Source organism: Conger conger, chromosome 8 (genome assembly GCF_963514075.1).
Source record: "Conger conger chromosome 8, fConCon1.1, whole genome shotgun sequence".
Classification (NCBI taxonomy): domain Eukaryota; kingdom Metazoa; phylum Chordata; class Actinopteri; order Anguilliformes; family Congridae; genus Conger; species Conger conger.
In genome coordinates this window covers 6,322,296-6,343,232 of record NC_083767.1, presented here as the reverse complement: position 1 = coordinate 6,343,232, position 20,937 = coordinate 6,322,296, and the positions used below count along the sequence as shown (strand labels likewise).

Genomic DNA, 20,937 nt, shown 5'->3' with positions numbered 1-20,937 from the left:
CAAATGTGGCCTTCCTCTGGCTGATGAATGTGGGGGTGGAGGAGAGCGGGGGGAGCAGAGGCGGGTGTGTGGGGGTGGAGGAGAGCGGGGGAAGCAGAGGCAGGTGTGTGGGAGCAGAGGCGGGTGTGTGGAAGCAGAGGCAGGTGTGTGGAAGCAGAGGCAGGTGTGTGGAAGCAGAGGCAGGTGTGTGGAAGCAGAGGCAGGTGTGTGGGAGCAGAGGCGGGTGTGTGGGGGTGGAGGAGGGCGGGGGGAGCAGAGGCGGGTGTGTGGAAGCAGAGGCAGGTGTGTGGAAGCAGAGGAGGGTGTGTGGAAGCAGAGGAGGGTGTGTGGAAGCAGAGGAGGGTGTGTGGAAGCAGAGGAGGGTGTGTGGAAGCAGAGGAGGGTGTGTGGAAGCAGAGGCAGGTGTGTGGAAGCAGAGGAGGGTGTGTGGAAGCAGAGGCGGGTGTGTGGAAGCAGAGGCAGGTGTGTGGAAGCAGAGGAGGGTGTGTGGAAGCAGAGGCAGGTGTGTGGAAGCAGAGGCGGGTGTGTGGAAGCAGAGGCGGGTGTGTGGAAGCAGAGGAGGGTGTGTGGGGGTGGAGGAGAGCGGGGGGAGCAGAGGAGGGTGTGTGGAAGCAGAGGAGGGTGTGTGGGGGTGGAGGAGAGCGGGGGGAGCAGAGGAGGGTGTGTGGAAGCAGAGGAGGGTGTTTTCGGGCTGCCTTCGCTGCGGTCGGCACCGGGAGCGTTCTCACGAGCGGTTTAACCACTTTTCCAAACGCTCCTCAGTGAGCCTCCTCCCGCTCTGCGTTATTAACCGCGTGCTCTCGGCCGGCTGCGGTTTGACTGTTTACCGCTGCTGTTCTCTGCTAGTTAACGCAGTCAGGAGCATATTGGCATGGCACAGAGACAGAACGGCATGATGAGTTCACTTGGGCTCTTTCTGTAAGGCTCTGCTCCAGTGTGTGGATGGGCCCCATGGTCTGGTATCTGTTAAGGCTCTGTTCCAGTGTGTGGATGGGCCCCATGGTCTGGTATCTGTTAAGGCTCTGTTCCAGTGTGTGGATGGGCCCCATGGTCTGGTATCTGTTAAGGCTCTGTTCCAGTGTGTGGATGGGCCCCATGGTCTGGTATCTGTTAAGGCTCTGTTCCAGTGTGTGGATGGGCCCCATGGTCTGGTATCTGTTAAGGCTCTGTTCCAGTGTGTGGATGGGCCCCATGGTCTGGCATCTGTTAAGGCTCTGTTTCTGTGTCTGGATGGGCCCCATGGTCTGGTATCTGTTAAGGCTCTGTTCCAGTGTGTGGATGGGCCCCACAGTCTGGTGTCTGTGAAGGCTCTGTTCCAGTGTGTGGATGGGCCCCACAGTCTGGTGTCTGTGAAGGCTCTGTTCCAGTGTGTGGATGGGCCCCATGGTCTGGTATCTGTTAAGGCTCTGTTCCAGTGTGTGGATGGGCCCCACAGTCTGGTGTCTGTTAAGGCTCTGTTCCAGTGTGTGGATAGGCCCCATGGTCTGGTGTCTGTTAAGGCCCTGTTTCAGTGTGTGGTGTAAAGGTCTGAATGAATGGGTCAGCTTTTTATCATCTTCAAGCCAGACACTTGTTCTGTGAGTTGAGTTTATTTATTTTCACATGTGAAAAACAAACACACAGACGACAGTGATAGTACAAAACTGCAGTATAAGAGTAAGAGAGGAATGTACAGCTGAAGAAAAGGGTTTTTGTGTTATCCTCCGCCCGAACCAGACACAATAGTAATAATGACAATAGTGATAATAATAATGATGTGAATATAACAGTAATAATTACACAAATTATATAATAATAATAATAATAATAATAATAATAATAATAATATTGGTAGAGTTCACAGTCAGACCGACCTGCTGTGTTTTACTCGCAGTCTCAGGTGAAGGGATGCGAGTGTGTTGCCATGGCGTCTGGTGACCCAGATCCAGAGGTCGGAGGTCAGGCGGCGCGGCGCGTCTCCTTGGCGAGGGGCCCCAGACGGGTCCGCCCACGCAGACGCCGCTCACCGCCTCTCCTCTCCCTCAACCGCCCGGCATCCGCGGCCCAGTCGCTAGGCAACCGCCCACCTCCCCGGCGCCTGGCGGCGCTGTGACCCGGACAGAGCCGCTGACCCGCCTGGGATGGGCTCGCCCCGCTGGGGGGGAGGGGTGTCCTCACTGAGGGGGAGAGAGGGGGGAGGTGTCCACACTGAGGAGGAGAGAGGGTGGAGGTGTCCTCACTGAGGGGGAGAGAGGGTGGAGGTGTCCTCACTGAGGGGGGGAGAGGGTGGAGGTGTCCTCACTGAGGGGGGGAGAGGGTGGAGGTGTCCTCACTGAGGGGGGGAGAGGGTGGAGGTGTCCTCACTGAGGGGGAGAGAGGGTGGAGGTGTCCTCACTGAGGGGGAGAGAGGGTGGAGGTGTTCACACTGAGGGGGAGAGAGGGGGGAGAGAGGGTGGAGGTGTCCTCACTGAGGAGGAGAGAGGGTGGAGGTGTCCACACTGAGGGGGAGAGAGTGTCCACACTGAGGGGGGGAGGGTGGAGGTGTCCACACTGAGGGAGAGAGAGGGTGGAGGTGTCCTCACTGAGGGGGAGAGAGGGTGGAGGTGTTCACACTGAGGGGGAGAGAGGGGGGAGAGAGGGTGGAGGTGTCCTCACTGAGGAGGAGAGAGGGTGGAGGTGTCCACACTGAGGGGGAGAGAGTGTCCACACTGAGGGGGGGAGGGTGGAGGTGTCCACACTGAGGGGGGGAGGGTGGAGGTGTCCACACTGAGGGGGAGAGGGCGGTGAGGGCTTCATTACACACACCGCTGCCTGTTTCATACGCCCTGACTGGACACACCTGCACCCTCTCCCTGCATACTACAGCAGAACCTTACTGCTCACATCTGCCATTCACATTGAACATTTACACTTGCATTTGTCTTCTGCATTTGCAATTTCCATCACATGCTTTGAAATGGGGAGAGATATTCACTTAGTTGAATATCTGAAAATATGTCCTGTATCCATAATTTACTTTTATTTACCTTATTGTTTTCAATCTCATGAGACTAGATATACTTAAAATAAAAAAACATATAATAATAATAATCAAAATTAATTATAATAATGATTAATTAATAAAATCATAAACGCCCCTCAGGGTTAAATGTGAAAAAACATAATGAGGTCATCTGAACCTGGACAATGTGAGGTTGATGAGGTCCAAGGCGTGTCATTGGCTCTGGGTAGCGTGCTGTTTCTCCAGGGCGTATAAACACATGCCTGTACCGCCTTAAAGCAATGCTGCTCCTCGCCTTGAGATCATGAATAAAAAATCATAAAGGGGAAAATCGGGCCAATAATTGCCCTGGCTAATAACCAAGGAAAATAATAAATCCTTTTTGACGAAGGTAGAAGGGCTGTTGCCATGCCGGTGATTGCCTCGATTGAAAGTTTGCATCACTTAGTATTCAAAACCACAGTTTTCCCTTCAACTGCTTTATTGAATAATGTATTTCAAAATGATAACGTAATGTAGCCTAGCAACATCGCCGATCCAGCCAACCGCTGTGAATTCTGCTCTCGGGGAGGAGATGGCACACAGCGTGTGTGGAGGGTCCTACATGTGCAGTGCACACTATGTAGTGCACACTTTCTGTGTGTGGAGGGTCCTACATGTGCAATGCACACTATATAGTGCATACTTACTGTGTGTGGAGGGTCCTACATGTGCAGTGCACACTATGTAGTGCACACTTTCTGTGTGTGGAGGGTCCTACATGTGCAATGCACACTATATAGTGCATACTTACTGTGTGTGGAGGGTCCTACATGTGCAGTGCACACTATGTAGTGCACACTTTCTGTGTGTGGAGGGTCCTACATGTGCAGTGCACACTATGTAGTGCATACTTACTGTGTGTGGAGGGTCCTACATGTGCAGTGCACACTATGTAGTGCACACATTCTGTGTGTGGAGGGTCCTACATGTGCAGTGCACACTATAAATACAGTATAAACCCACTGTGTGCTTGGGAGTATTTGGAGTATAGTGACACACAGTCGTGTATTGTGTGTGCTTGTGTGTCGGGTGGCGTAGTGTGTATGGGTGTGAATTTCTGGAGCATGGTACATGTGAACACAGGAGAGTGTGTGGGTTTGTGTGTGTGTGTGTGTGTGTGTGTACATGTTACAGTGTGTGGCACTGGGTGTGTGTGTGTGTACATGTTACAGTGTGTGTGTGTGTGTGTGTGTGTGTGTGTACATGTTACAGTGTGTGGGTGTGTGTGTGTGTACGTGTTACAGTGTGTGGGTGTGTGTGTGTGTGTGTACGTGTTACAGTATGTTCGTTGTACGTCGCTCTGGATAAGAGCGTCTGCTAAATGCCATGTAATGTAATGTACAGTGTGTGTGTGTGTGTGTGTGTGTGTGTACGTGTTACAGTGTGTGGCTCTGTGTGTGTGTGTGTGTGTACATGTTACAGTGTGTGGGTGTGTGTGTGTGTGTGTGTGTGTGTGTGTACATGTTACAGTGTGTGGCACTGTGTGTGTGTGTGTGTGTGTGTGTGTGTGTGTACATGTTACAGTGTGTGGGACTGTGTGTGTACGTCCTACAGTGTGTGGCACTGTGTGGAGGTGTGTGTGTACATGTTACAGTGTGTGTGTGCATGTGTATGTGTTACAGTGTGTGGGTGTGTGTGTTTACGTTACTGTGTGTGGGTGTGTGTACGTGTTACAGTGTGTGGGTGTGTGTGTGTGTGTGTGTGTGTGCATGTTGTAGTGTGTGTGTGTGTGTACTTTACAGTCTGTGTGTGTGTGTGTACGTTACAGTGTGTGTGTGTGTGTGTGGATGATAGTGTGTGTGTGTACGTTACAGTGTGTGGGTGTGTGTGTGTAGCTCCAGAGTTCACAGGTCCTGATAATCTGCAGTTTTGCTCATTTCCTCCAGCATAATTACCAGCTGATGGTGAATAACTGAGAAATGTGGGCCTGCAGTTGAAAAATTAATTTCCTGGAGCGATTATGAGTGTGTGAACTCCACTGTCCCTGGTCAGAGTATTCAGCCTTACCGAGAGTATTCCACTCATCCCGGGTGGAATATTCATGGAAATGCACTCGGAACTCTATTGGTGTGAGCAGCGTTATGGAAATTTGCTTATTTTATTGATAATAGTTTCGTTCCGCTCAAGATCCACAAAAAAAGCCCCATGTGCCCGTTTAAATATTGATAGCAGCACAGTTCCAACAATAATGTACTTTTTGTCTTATTAATTTTCAGTTTTGCTCTTAATTTGCAAACAGTTATTCCGTGGCAATTGTGCATGTGTAATTACAAAACAAGTAGGCAATTATCTCTCTGGGTTGCCCTGTTGTGCCAGTCCTGTACGAGTGTTGACCAGCAACAAGCCTTCAGCCTTCTGGGTGGTCCATTCCGTCAGGCACCGCACTGCGGTGAATGAGACCCACTGGTCCATGCTTTATTTTATGTTTTAACCGTTACAGGGAAGGCCATGCTTAACAATTGAGAGCCTGTACCAGTACTGACTGTGGCCAGTAGCTCCATAAGGCGATACGCTATTGGCCACTGCGTTGCCCAGGTTACGGGCGGGTCCAGTCAGTTCGGGGGCCGCCTTCATCGCTCTGCGGTGACCCCCGCTTGTCGACCGGACTAAAGCCGCTTGTGAAAGGTCCTCCTCCGACTCCACTCTGTGTGAGCTCGGCTGTAGCCTGGCGAGCTGACTGGTGACACCACGAGTTTCGGAGGGGAACCGTTGTTGTCTACACTCTCCGCAACACGCAGTGGGGTTTGGGCATTAACTCGGCTGTGCTGGCGGATAATTTGGACGTTCCAAATTAAGGTGGGGATCGGATATGCGCAGACTACATTTAGCACCATTTATAAAAAAATAAAGAAAAATGTATACGCTGCTATGTATATATCTTCATAAACAGGACATGTACATTCAGAATTGTTTATGCCAATAACTGCTAGTATACCTATGGAACGTGTAATTTGATATGACATGTTAATGCCACTTTCTACATCAATGCTAACATAAATCACCTGATAGTTTATTGACATAAATATTTATGAATGTTTTTTTTATGTCTTATAAAAGTGCTACATACTGAGTTATAGCTCTCATTGAAGGACCGCTGACATGAATTATTACCAAATACAGTCATATACTGTATGTGACTGCGCAAGTGCATGGGCGGGAGACTAGAGAGTTATTTTTTCTTTAACGAGCGAAAGACAATTAGAGAGAGGGTAATGAAGGTGGGGGCCACGCTTAAGTGAGCATTCAGACGCGGTTTGACGTGGTTTGAGGTGGCTGACACGGTGGAGATGTCTCGTCATTCTGCTGTCTGCAGAGAATGCCTCACACCAGGCCGCAGACACACGCGTCTCAGTGCGCTTTTATCGTGATGATAAATAATAATCATTTGTTATTTAGCTCACGCTTTTATCCTCAGAGACCCTGCAGGGTTAAGGGCCTTGCTCAAGGGCCCAGCCGCTGTGCGGATATTATTGTGGCTACACTGGGTCTTGAACCACCAGTCTTCCGGGTCCCAGTCATGTACCTTAGCCACGAGGCTACAGGCCGCCCCTTCCATCCTGCAGGGCTGTCTCCCCCCTCTCAGGGTGTGTGAAGTCAGAGGGGCATCTCACACATTTCACTAAGCCTGACATCATTTTATCTGAAGATGCAATTTATCTGTGAGTTCATAAAGTCCAGTAACAACTCACCTGCGTGCACGTGTGCGCTTGCACTTGTGTGTGTGTCCGTGTGTATGTTTGTGTATATTTGTATGTATGTGTGTGTGTGTGTGTGTGTGTGTGTATGTATGTATGTATGTGTGTGTGTGTATGTATGTATGTATGTATGTATGTATGTGTGTGTGTATGTATATATGTATGTGTGTGTGTGTGTGTGTGTGTGTGTGTGTGTGTGTGTGTATGTTTGTGTGTATGGGTCTGTGTGTATTGTTTGTGTATATTTGTGTGTGTGTGTGTGTGTGTGTTTGAGTTGGTCACGCACAGAGAGACACACACACAGTGCATTAACCTCAAACCGCCTTCTCTCACATCCACAGCACAGCGTACGAGTGTTTTCAAGGTCAGCCTGCTTTACATAAACACAGTGTATCTGAGGACATTTCACTTCTGCATCTTGTTTTACATTCTGCTGGGAGTCTGCTTGCCGGCCGTGGTCACAAGGTTGATTCATCTCTGTGATTTCTGGATGCAGAGCGTGTTAACAAGGACCCCGGTGTGTGGGCCTTTTTATTCACACACACCTTCACAACAATCTCAGTCTGTGTGTGCGGATGAACCAGACCTCCAGCAGCCTGGAACCTGAGGTAATCACGACACAGCCACGCTACGGCAGGTAGCTTATATAAAAGGCTACGAGCGCCACGCTAGCGCCGTTAGCGCTTTCTAAATGCGGCGTGACCTTTCGGCGACCCTCGCGGTGACCTACAGCGAGCCGCACCTGACGGCCGCGGCCCACGTGGAGCAGCCCGTCTGCGCGCGAGGCGTCCGCGTCGTCGGGGTGTTTCTACACGGGAAGCGCTTCAAACGAAAACGAAAATAGACCGCCGACTCGGGCCGACCTTCGGATTTAGCAGCGCGGCACGCAGGAGAACGTTCCGGCGCCCGTCGGCGAGAACAGCGGTAAGAATAGCGGTACGAGGGTGAGGTCAGATTCAGAAAACTTTGTTTACCCCCCCGAGGGGCAGTTATAAGGGCAGGGTAGTCAACGAGACGTTAACAAACAAACGATTCGACCGACTGTAGGGGAAGGAAAAGGAAGCGGAATTCAGTTAGGTGGCAGTTGAAATATGAAAAATGTCCAACTGCCGCGCGTCTCGTTCACACTGCCGTTCCGCGCATCGCGCCCCCCCCCCTTGGGGACGGCCGCCTGGTCTGACGTTCTTTCCCGCGCGCGGATAACAGAAGTGCCAGTCAGACTCATGACCGTTTCATATTGTTTTGAAAGGTTTTGTCTCTCGCCGAGTGGTAACGATTGAACCCGCGGAGTGCCAACGCTGCACTGAAACAAGTGCATAATTATATATAAAGTGTCATACTTAATGCGCTCGTTTTCAAACAGCCAAGGGCATGTTCTGAAGTGCCATTACAGCCGGCTCTCTCCCGCGCGGATGTTAAACACTGAAGAGCAGGTTGCCCAGGCACTGCGCGTTAAACAGAATCACAAATTCCATTACATATTTTCAGCTGGTGTTTTGTGCTACATTATGAGCCGTGTCATTTATCAGAAGCCTTTGTCTCTGTATTTATGTGTGTGTTTGTGTACGAGGCTCTTTCAGGGTGTGCTATAATTGAGCTTTTATGTCCGAGCTGGCAAACACGGCAAGCCGCGCCCCCTCCTCCAAACTGTAACCATAGAAACCTGGAGTCTCTGGAGTCCGGTGTCTTGCTGTGTCAGGAGACTAAATGCTCCGTGAGTCTGAGAATTATGTCCCCTCTGGGTGAACCACTCCTCAGAAACAGTCCAGGCCATCAAACCCTCACCGAGCACTTTATTAGGTATTTATTAGACTTATTTTTTATACTTTTATACTTTTATACTTTATCCACTTAGTGTTATGATGCATTGTGTGTTCAGAGATGCTCTTCTGCACACCACTGTTGTAATGTGTGGTTATTTGCGTTACTGTCACCTTCCTGTTAGCTTTGACCAGTCTGGCCATTCTCCTCAGACCTCTCTCATTAACAAGGCGTCTCGTATCAAAATGATAGATCAAATCGTGGTGAAAAGAGAGATTTTGTGATGCGTTGTGAGGTCAGACATTTACACCCCTATGCCATTCAATGGAATTAGCGTAATTTTATTTTTGAACAGCATATGCACATATGCAAAGTCCTTGAAAGCACTGTGAAGGTATTCTATGCAGGTCAATATTCAGTATTTTATATACTATGTACTATATTTCCAAGATAATACATCAAAGTATAAATTGCTGATTATGTCAACAAAAAAGTTCAAAAAAGGTTCCATCAAAACTGTCAGTGGAAAACATTCCCCGTTAATACAACACAGGCAGACGCATGTATCGTTGTTTGAAACTGTGTTTAATAATTATTGTTTTTAATTCAATTGCACTCTTCCTAAAGATGGCCCGCAGTTTTAATTGAAACCAGGAGTTGTTTATTAATACCGTCTTCACTGTACAGCAGAATTTAACGGTATTTAAAAAACACACGTGCTTATACTGTATGTGTGTGTGTGTGTGTGTGTGTGTGTGTGTGTGTGTGTGTGTGTGTGTGTGTGTGTGTGTGTGTGGGTGTCTGTCTAATTGAGAGACAAGTATTTTTTTTATGATTTGTTGAAGTTAAATAAAAGTATGTGCATAAGCATATATTATTTTTAAATACTCATGCTGCATATTAAGATAATTCTGACTGCAGGGCCTTCAGCTGTGACCTGAGACTGAATAATTCTTCAAGTTTAATTCAGCTGAGGTTTTCAATCAACTTTTCAGCGGCGTCTTTGAGTTTTCTCTCTCTTTTCATTCTGTCTCCTCAGCTTTTCTTCACCTTTTTAACTACAGTGTGTTTAAAACCCGAGTAGAGTTGTCTAAATGATAATTACCTCTGACAGCTTGATGTGTGGCTGTATCTGGGGCTAAGTCATTCCCGGCGCAGTGTGGGATTAGCGTGGATTTGCCGGGTTTATCAGCGGAAGCACGGATTAGCCCAGCGATGAAGTTAAACTGAATTACCGGCTACCACATATTTTAAAAATAAGAAGTGGTTCTGTTAGCTCAAGCCATTATCATCCTAACATAACGTTAATCAGCTTTTTAGAAAGCTAATTATTCTTAATACGGATTAGATTTAAACATTAATTAAACAATGTCGGCATTCAGCGCTTAGTTCTTGAAAATATTTGAGTCAAATAAATTTGTCTTTAAATATACCACATCTGTTTTTTAGCCAGCTAATCGAAAGTTACGGAAAAATACAGGAACCTTAGTGATTGATCATAGATCTACAAGTTCATCATTAAACTCCTGAAATTAATCTGGACAGTTGGACTGATGAAATAAATCATGTGTTCATTGGGAGTTTGTAGTTTGTTTGTACATATAGGGGAGGGGTGGTGTGTGTGTGTGTGTGTGTGTGTGTGTGCATGCATGTGTGCATGTCTGCAGGGGCAGGCTGACATACACACACATGCACACACACACACACACGCACACACGATGGGCACATTGATTTTAATGAGTTCATGAAATTAAGCTTAACTTTACCAATGTACAATGACAAACTAATAATTAATGGTTTAAGACCGCTTATTAAATGTTGAACATTTTAATCAGTTTCCTGTGAAGATTTGTTCTCCCTTTTTCGCCTTAATAGCAGCAGATTTAATTGGAAAACAGTAATATTCAGTAAACCTTCTCATTTGTCTGACATTAAAAAACCGAATCCGTAATCATCAGCGGAGCCCTTTGCATGGAAGGAGTCAGGAACTGAAATAGCTAAACTGAATGAAAACAACAAAAACATGAACTGAATATGGAGGTGAATTCCTGAATGGAGTAGTTTCTTTATTGAAAACAACACTGGAGGTATAACCCTGCTCTCTGTACCAGAATCACACACTGCACTGTACACTCTACATATTCATTATTTTATAATATGTAAATACATATAAATACACCCAGAGGTGCAGAAACACTCAATATTGGCCATATGTCCTCCTTACTTTTATTTTCAGGAATTATTCTGGGTAGATATTTTTATTGATTTTCAGTTTTTAGCCGATGCATTGAATGGACATAGCTTTTTTAAGATCCTTGCTATGGAAGAACAGAGATAAGGACAGACTCACTTCCCATGAGGCTGTGTGTGGTACTCAGACAGTTTAAATACAGTATGTCTCATGCGCCATCAGTCAGTCAGAGCGCGATTGAACTCTACTCCCCCCCGGTCCGCAGTGAAACTACCCGCTCTTTCATTTCACTCAGTGTTAGTGTGATAAGCCTGCTTTAACAACGCCACTGCAGCAATCATGGACTTTTAAACAAAGAGTGAAAATATCCTTAAATGAGATTTGTTTTATATTCAATAGATATACGGTGTATGCGGCTGTAATTGTTTTATTTCTCAGGAGAGTGGGAGGTTGTGGAGATTAGCAGTATGTTACTGCCTGTTTAAGAAATTTAAAGGTGATTATCTTAACAATGGCAGATCTGCATGCAGTTGGCTTCTGCCTGACTTTCCATTAAATCTGCATTAAAACGTGGCCCCTCGCTGTGGCAGAGGGGCATGATGGGAGCTCAGTGTGGTGCGTGGGGTGCGGTGGGGGGTAAATCCAAACGCTGGCGGATTACTGAGGGAGAGCGGCTCGAACCCTGTCCAATCCCGATCATCCCAGGCATGCCATTGGCCCTTTCCTAACGCGCAGGGAAATGTGTTACTATGTACTCCTAAAGAAGGTCAGATTAACCCATTAACTTAATTTATTATTATTATTGGATTGCTTATTAAAGGGGCAAATAGTAATGGGCAGTTCTCTGTGTCCTACTGTAAAAGAAAGAGGAATGCTTCACTGATTTGCTGAACACACTCAAGAGTCTGTGTTTTAGTTCTGTGCGTGCCCGGTTTCTGTGTTCCTGATTTTGGAGGGTTCTGGGTTTTACTTAGTGCAGTTACCCAGCTAACCCAGTGCTACAGGGCCCTGGTACATGTAATACCTCACAGAAAAATTGAACAGGAATTGAACATGAAGAAGCTAGTCCACAGTACAGGATAGTTCATCGTGCACAGAAAGCCATTCCTGTAGGTTGTAAGAGGGGAAGGATAGCCTGACAGGGCTTCTTCGTCCTACAGCTGTAAGAGGAGCTCTCTGAAGCTCAGTGTGTCTCAGGTGCTAACGCTAGTCCAATCGAGAGTTCCTCCTGCTGTCTCCTGACCCCACACTCCTCTCCGAGGTGAAAATGGCAGGCGGGGGGGGGTGAGAACGGGTTGTCACCTGTCACAGCGGGGGGTCTGTCCCCTGTTGTTTCGGCCGTGACGCATCAAGACGTGACATGACATGTCCATTTGACCGATTCCCAGCGCTAACGGGGTGCTAAAAGCTAACCGGAGTGGGAGAGACGATGCTCGAGTCTTTCTCCCGTTCGTGTGAGCCACTCCCTTCGCCCGTCTCATTTCACGTCTAAAACCCCCCAAAAGATCTGACTCACTCTCGTACACCTCAGAGAAGCTAGTGCTAAAATTCCCCCCAAAAGATCTGACTCACTCTCGTACACCTCAGAGAAGCTAGCCCCCGTTTCAGCTGGTCTTTAAAGGAGCCTCTTACAGGGGAACTTTCATCAGCGAGGCCTTCATATGAAGCGGTGATTTCATTATTTATTTGTTTGTTTGTTTATTTATTGCCAACAGTAATTAAACTGATCTCCCCTAATCTGACCCCCTGATAAGCATTTTGTAGACATTTTTAACATCTTCATAAACTTGGATTATGTTATTCTAGTAGTCTGGTCAAATCCCTAAATAAATCCCTGGACAGCTTGGCTACCGCCATTTGGTTTCAGAATTAAAACATAGTTAAACACAGACCTGGACATGGACCAGATTAGTTTACAGTGCCTAATGTCCAAATCAAACTGGACTGGTGTTCAGTTTTAATAAAAGCTTTTTTTCTATCAGTATGATATTATCAGTTCTCTGTTCAAATATTCTGTTCATTCAGTTTTAGTTTTCGTTTGGTATTCCCAAACTGTAGGACCAGTTTCCCTTCCTTTTTCCAGGACTTTTACTAACAGTGTGTTAAACACTCGCTGTGTGTCCTACATTTCCAGAGCTGTGACTCATGAAAACCCAAGTGACAACCCGTCTGTGTGATCATACACTTAACACTTTCCAGGGAAAACACGTTCAGTATTGATCTCTCTCTCCCTCTCTCTCCCTCCCTCCCTGCCCGTCAGCCTGTCATGGTTAGTGGTGGAGCGAGACGCTGATTTTGTCCGTGTGTGTGTTTCAGAAAGTGGGGTTCTTGGACGGGTCACTCAGAGAAGCGCTACAGTCAGATGCTCTTTGATGGCGGGGAGCTGTGTTGGCTGGGACCTACCCGCTCAACTGTGGTGAGCAACAGTAGAAAATACCGGAAACACTGCACAATAAGGTTACGTCATCGTTAACTAATGGAGTTAACTAACTACCGAGAAGCCAATCTGTACAGCTTTGTTTACGTATTTGTACATCATTAATTAATGTTAACAACTACATTAACAATTCCAATTCATATTTGGAATGAAAAAAAACAGTTAATGCAAACTGTTAAATTGCTAATGCTTTACTAATTGCACTAATTTATCCAACAGTTTGCTTTCAGGTAACTAATACTTTAGTGAGTTAACAAATAGATTCAATATTGGAAAGTCAATACCATGTTTCATGCATTTGTATGTCAATTAATTAATGTTAACAACTACATTAGCTAATGCCTTAATAATGTACCTTATTTTAAAGTGTGACCACACTGCCTCATGTATCACCATCGTTACATTAGATTAGATAAGATTATGTCATGTTTTTACAGAGGTTTTTTGTCACGATGCTCCATTACAGGCAACTAAGGAAAAAGTGTCTGAAATGACACACACACACACACACACTCACACACTCACACGCACTCACACACACACACACACACACACACTCATACACACACTCACACTCTCACACACACACTCACACACACACACACTCGCACACGCACACACTCACCGGCACACACACACGCACACTCACATACACACACACACACTCACACTCACACACACACTCACACACACACACACACACACACTCACACACACACACACAAACTCACACACACACACACACACACTCACACACACACACACACACAAACACCTAACCTGCTCACACACAGTTAGTTATGTTTCATTTAATGTTGCATTTATTGAACCAACAGGTGCCGCTATCCCTGACCTTGAAAGAAATGACTGCATCTGTCGCTAAACAGCTTCCAAATGTCACGTAGCATTAGCTGACTTTTTTTTTTTCCCTTCGGAAATAGGGTAGGAAATGTAATAACCTGCTTTAATTCAAAATGCAAGTAGTCATTCTCAAAAAATGTGTTTCAAGGCGATTAAATCAATGACCGATTGATCGGAGTGATAGATTCATCGGTACAGCCCATCGATATATCAGAGGTGCCATTGTAGTAATGCTGAAAATGCACCTCGAAAAGAAAGTGGGGGCTCTTTTCCCCGTGCTCTGTCTATCACTGAGTCATGCGGCCAGTGGGGGGTGCGTCTCGGTCCTCATAATGCTTCACAAAGTTATGAGATTCAATTTTTCCCTTGACTCTTTTCTATTGACTCAATTAAATAATATAACACGTTTAATCACATAATTTCTAGAAACCCCTTGAAACCGATTGCCGTGAAAACGCAGTCTAAAAACCTACCGTCACCCGTCTCTCGGCTTTTCAGAAATGTGATTGAATTCCTTTGATTCTTTCCTTGGGTTTCTTTTCGGTAGCGGCATAATGGAGTGTGTGCAGAAGTCACGGCTCATTATGTGTGAATACCTGGCCCCGGCTCTGTCTCTCAGCGCTGAAAGGGGCTCCTCTCCTCTCTAATGAAGCGCCAGGATCAAGGGCTGAAATTGCCAGCGCATTGTTTCAGAGCTGCAGATTAAACTCATTTCCCATCAAAGGTCGTCACACCGTCACTAATCAAGCTTGGACGAGACCTTCCTTTCTCTGAAACGCGGTGAGTGGTCGAGTTCTGCGAAGTCTGTGGATCACTGTCTGTAATTACTTCCCTGATCTGGTAGTTATATCTCTTATTCCTGATGATGAAGTCATATTAGGTCTGTACTGTGACTGAAGGGTCATTTCATATGCATGGAAGTTATTTTCTTCTTCTTACTTGATACAGTAATTGAGTCTCACATACATACATACATACATACAGTGGCTTCATAAAGTATTCAGACCCCTGCACTTTTCACAGTAGATTGCCATTTTTGCCCATCAATCTAGACTCAATGACCCATAAAGTGAAAACATACTTTTAGAAATCTTGACCATTTTGTTTATTGTTAATAAATGTAGATTGATGGGCAAAAATAGTAAATCTACAACACAATAAAGTGTGCAAAAAGTGAATGGGGTCTGAATACTTAGTGAAGCCACTGTATGTCTGTGACAGGGCGATATTGATCAGCCTGGTCGTGTACATTTCTGTACACTGTTGACAGAGGACAGCCGTTCCTGGAGGGGGCTTCAGGTTTATGGGTGCGAAACAGAAGCGTATCGAGCTACAGACCCAGAATTTGCGAGCGTAACGCTGGGTTTTTCAGCCTGTGGCAGAGTTAATCATGGGGTCTCGTGCGACAGAGCACACGTCGGGGGTGTGGAGTTCACAGGTAATCCTTCAGAGGGAAGGTTCCCTATTTCTGCAGAATTCCCAATCTAGGAAAAAACAGGGATAATAAAATGTACATTTCATAAATGTAACCTACATGTATAGTGTAGGCTGACTGGGCACACATGCTCATTTAGAGCCACGCTCTTTGTTCAGTTTCTTCCTGCCATTGTGCGTTCGGATTGGTCGTGCTTTTCTGTGGTTTCCAAGTGAAGACTGCGGACACCAGCGGCCTATCTCTGTTTGATTATTCCTGCTGAAAAACCAGGAAGTAGCTGTCCTCCTCAGCCATGAATTGAGCGCGGTAACGCTACAGCGAGCCTCTCAGGTTCCCACCAGGTAGCTTTGTACCGAGGCTGATCTGTCAGCGTGGAACGGACCCTGACGAGCGGGTTACTATGGAAACTGTAGGAGAAGTAAAAGTGAATTTACTTAAATAAAAAGAAAAGAAGCAGAGGGCATCCAAAAGTCAGCCATTAAAGCTCTGTGGCAGTAGTCATTTCCCATAATCCCCTCTGAACAGGCGCCCGTGACAGGATGTGGATGGCGCCCCTGAGTTGACATATCAAGCAGAAAAAGGCACATAAGCCCTCGAGAAAATGACTGTAATTCAAGACGCCACAGTCAGGAAATGTGATCAAAACAGCCCTGGAAGCAGGAACAGTGAGGATTCAGCTTATAGATGAATGGCTTCCATGTAACAGTAGGTTTGATTAATCAATATTGTCTGAAATTGAGTAATACTTATACTTAAGTCTGTAGAACTTGCCATGTATAGTATAATAGTGTAATGTTTTTGTCTGTATTTTTCCATGTGTGATGGAATAATTCACAATTTCACCTTCACACTCACTAGGGCTCACATCGTTTATAAATAACCGCGACATGTTAAAAAATCCCTCAGTTGAAAGTGCGAAGTAGCATGGGAAATATGGGAATTGTAGTTCTTCCCCAGAGACTTCTGTAAGGACAGCGTGTTGTTCTGCCGTATGTGTGAGGAAAGTTGGGAATTGTAGTTCTTCCCCAGAGACTTCTGGGAGGACAGCGTGTCATTCTGCCGTGTGTGTGTGTGTGGGGAGAGATGGGAATTGTAGTTCTTCCCCAGAGACTTCTTGAAAGGACCGTATGCCGTTCTGCGGTGTGTGTGGGGAAAGTTGGGAATTGTAGTTCTTCCCCAGAGACTTCTGAGAGGACAGCGTGTCGTTCTGTCGTGTGTGTGGGGAGAGATGGGAATTGTAGTTCTTCCCCAGAGACTTCTGAGAGGACAGTTTGAGCCGCGGGGGAGTCTGGCTGGCCGACGCTGACCACGTCTCCTGCGGTTGTTTGCAGGTCACGCTGGCGTGCGGGACACGGACGGCTCTGCGGGCGGTGAAAGAGCCCAGGAAGTGCCGCTACGTCATGGAGCTGGAGAGCCCCGCCTCCTGTGACCCGCTGCAGGGGAGCAGGAAGGTCCACAATGAACTTTGACCCTTGGCTGGCTCCCGCCACAATCGCAGGGCCCCCACATCCGCCAGAACCTGCCAACGGTCCCGGACGAGCCCCCTTTCATTATTCCTGTTCTGTGTCAGACCCCCTGTTTATCTAATCCTTATTCTGTTCTCCAACCGTCTTCTTATTCTGTTCTCCAACCGTCTCCTTATTCTGTTCTCCAACCGTCTCCTTATTCTGTTCTCCAACCGTCTCCTTATTCTGTTCTCCAACCGTCTCCTTATTCTGTTCTACAACCATTTCCTTATTCTGTTCTCCAACCGTCTTCTTATTCTGTTCTCCAACCGTCTCCTTATTCTGTTCTCCAACCGTCTCCTTATTCTGTTCTCCAACCGTCTTCTTATTCTGTTCTCCAACCGTCTCCTTATTCTGTTCTCCAACCGTCTCCTTATTCTGTTCTACAACCGTCTCCTTATTCTGTTCTCCAACTGTCTCCTTATTCTGTTCTACAACGTCTCCTTATTCTGTTCTCCAACCGTCTCCTTATTCTGTTCTACAACCGTCTCCTTATTCTGTTCTACAACTGTCTTCTTATTCTGTTCTACAACTGTCTTCTTTACATTCTTTTTTTGGTTTGCAGTTTTTGTTCCTTTTCTTTTGGAGACAGGGCTATCTTGGAGTTCATCTGAAAGGTGCCTTACTGCGGTGTTACCTCAAAAGGGAGACATGAAGGGTTAATATCCATCTTTTTCTTTCTAATTTGGCTTTTATTATGAAGAATTTCTTAGACTCATATGAACCACGGTCTTCCTTTCCCGAGAAAAGAATTGCTGGATAGATTTTTAATTCAGCCGTTGCACCGGGGAACATCTGCTGAATAAAATATAACGGAATTTGATAGGGCGAGAGCGCTTTTATTTGACATGCAGTGTTTTTGTGTCAGTTGAAGGTGTACTGCGTTAACCTCTCTCCTGAAAGACAGCACCCATGTGCTTTTCAAACTGCCGTTTGCAATCTGCTTTCTGCTGTCATACACCAAGAGAAAGGCATCTTAAATGCTGTTTTAAGAACAATGCACGACTCTCATCTATGTATTATTCTCACTTTACTTCCAAGGTAGGCCCTGATCAGGCACAGACTCAAACAGCAGATAGAGGATTTTACTGTTCGTTCACTATTTTAGCAGGACGAGGAGAATTTAATGGACATTTCTGTTGAGGCAGGTGTTTAAAAAATGATGAATAGCCAAATTGCTTTACCTCGGGAGCAAGAGTGTGTGCACCAAAGTGTTGAAACGTTTCGCTTCATGTGAAAAGAGAATGTCTCTGATTATCTATTTTTATAAGCTGGAGATCATCATCCCAGGAGTTTTTTTTTTTTTTTTGTACAAAACATGGAGGGTATAGACCAATTCAACTAGCTTCTATCTTGCTTCCAGTATTCCAATGTGTTTTAAAGTTTCTGCTCGTGGATTACAGTAGAAGCAGCACTTGAGACGGTTATGGAAAGATCTTATTTTAGGAAGGGCTGGGCTTTGCCACTTCTTTCCAAGTTTGAGTATCCGTGTTTCCACGTTTGTGTGTTTAAAACGGCTTTCAACTAAAATGTCTGTTGACTACTAATTGCGTTTTATCCAGTCCACACCACTGAGAGAATGTGCACATTTTTATGTTTTAAGATAAAAGGCTCATGAATAAAGTTTAATTTTTCCAACCACTTTTTTTTTCTCCCTCTCATTTTGTGTTGCATATTCAGGGAGAGATGCTGTATGAAATATGAAATAAAATGTTTTTTTTCTTTTTACCATTGCAAACAAATTTCCTAATCATGAACATGAATGTAAGGCAGAGCTCCAGGCTGTGGACCCCGCCCCAGAGCATTCTGGGAAGAGTGGTGAATATTCCTCAGTGGGCCAGGGTTCGAGGGGGAAGCATGTTCACATTCAGTCTCGTATCTGAGACCGAGTGACCCGAAATACCCCGTATGCGCGTTTCTCCTGACTAACACGAGCGCTTGAATAACCTGGCCGATTAATAAGAAACGGTCTCGCACACCGTCGCTGAGGTGTGACGTCCGTTTCATAAAATAAACACGAGCGTTCACTTCCAGCAGTCCCAGAATGCACCACCACCGATTTTCATTCAGCTGTGACCTTCGCTCCTGATGACAGTCTGAGGGGTCATGACCTTTGGTGTAGCTACAATGAGCTGTCAATCATTGACTATGGAAGGACACGTATAGTGTGTTTTTATAAGAACACCAGAGAGCATAATGAGGCTTTCAGCACGTCAAGGATCACCATCTCCCCCTGGGTGTTCCCCTGTCTCTGTCCTCGAGTGACATAAGAACATCATCAGAAGGATTATGGGGCTTTAAAATGGCTGCCTTGAACTTTGGTTTGGAGGAAGAAGAGACACTGAGGTGAACGCCAGAAAATCCCACTGATTCAAGCCAGCGTGAGCCCCACTTAGTGCAGCTTTTGAAAATTAAACTCAGATTCCTCCACCATATGCCATTCATGTATTCTTTGAGAAAAAAAAGTCTTAAATTGGGACAGCCAGACTTTTGACTGAATGTTAAGTACACCTAACTTTCCCCACTTCAGATCTCTCCGTTTAGATGCTTTCAAAATTATTTCTGCATTATTTTCCAGTTAAATGAAGGGTTCCGTGATGCATATTATTTTGAATTTCATCCAAACGCAGGGATACACACACCCATGGATATTATTCATTAAGTGTTTTGAGGCACCCCGCACTAAAGTGTAAGACACGCTTAAAACGCCTACTGTCCAGGCTCCCCGGTTTGGTGATTGCTTATTGATTTTTAATTGGCTTTGGATAACGCAGCCCGGAGTGAAACAGTGAGGTCATAAAACCCGCAGGGGTCCGCTGCGGACGGCGAGATCCTCTCTGCGAGAGGGAGGCTCGTTCCAGGGTCGTTCCGGGGCTCATCGAGCCAGGCGGGCAGAGACGGCGCGGTATTCCGTTGTCTCTTGCGCTCTCAATTCCCGGGAAAAGTATTGGGAAGTGGGCCCCCAAACTCTGGGATACACTGACAACTCCGTGACGATGGCATTCAAACCCGACTCCCTTTCCCTCACTCCGCACACTCCTTCCCTTCCTGCTGTGTGTTTTCTGTTAAAGCTGAATCCTGCTGCGTCTCTCTCCTGCTCTGCACACTGTCCTTGGCTGTGGGAAAGGTGTGACATAAATAAAGCATTGTTGTTGTTGTGTATTTCTCTTCTTCTGTGGTTAAAACAGGGACGTGAAGGGAGGTGGAAACCAGGGAGAGAGAAAAGGAAAAAAAAAAGTGGTCTTCCTCCGAACCCAAGTTGAGGGAAAAGCCGTTTTTAAAAGCCCAGTTTTCCTGAGAACGCTGCTGACGTCATTGGTGGATTATGGGTAAGATCCCCACTCAGGACTCCCTGGTGTTCACATCTTCATAATGCTGATGCTGTAGCCTTCTCTCCAGCGTCAGTCAGCACCACAAGTGTGACCACACAACGCTCTGTGCACTGCACACAACACTGAAGCCACGTCCACACCTATAACTACAACCATGTGAGCATCCACACTGACGAATGATAATCCTTCTCTCCACTATGTCATCTTCCATGCTTAAGGTGACACCCTGTAAAATTGGATGGATTTCGATTGGCTGTTTATTGTTCATGCAGCTGGAAAAAATGGCTCTGAAAATGACTCCAGCGATATTATGCGTCTCTGTCATCGTTGTTATAGTTGTGGTGGAGACCATCCACTTGAGTTTTAAATGTTTAAAAAAAAAAAAACACATTGATAGTTGTGGACGGGCCGTTACTGCTGTCGGTCTGTAGCGGTAAACGCAGAGGAAGCTCGGTCATCTTCAGAAGCTGCGGTTAGCGGCCCGTCCTCCGCAGCGTGAGAAGCACACGCAGGATTAACGGGATGTCCGAGCGATGCTCCGCACACGCTTCTTCATCTGTGAGCCAAGAAGCACAGCGAGATGAGCGCCGATGACCTTTGAACCCGGAAGTCATAAATCCGCGTCCGGGAGCAGCAACAAGGGCAGCGCTCTCAGATCGAACGCTGAAATCCCGTCTGTCCTCTCCGGCTGCCGTTTA

The 20,937-nt window shown here is 46.3% G+C and overlaps 1 protein-coding gene across 2 annotated transcripts in view; it reads left to right on the top strand.

Moving 5' to 3' along the window:
• Positions 1-18,548, top strand: part of LOC133135385 (glucosidase 2 subunit beta-like) — a 133,708-nt gene extending 115,160 nt beyond the window's left edge. For both annotated transcript variants that reach the window (XM_061252345.1, XM_061252347.1), the window contains 2 exons: positions 12,986-13,085; positions 16,734-18,548. In XM_061252345.1, the coding sequence (XP_061108329.1) occupies positions 12,986-13,085; positions 16,734-16,871 (238 nt within the window). In that variant the 3' untranslated portion in view covers positions 16,872-18,548. The remainder of the gene's footprint in view (positions 1-12,985; positions 13,086-16,733) is intronic.
• The last annotated feature ends 2,389 nt before the right edge of the window (positions 18,549-20,937 follow it).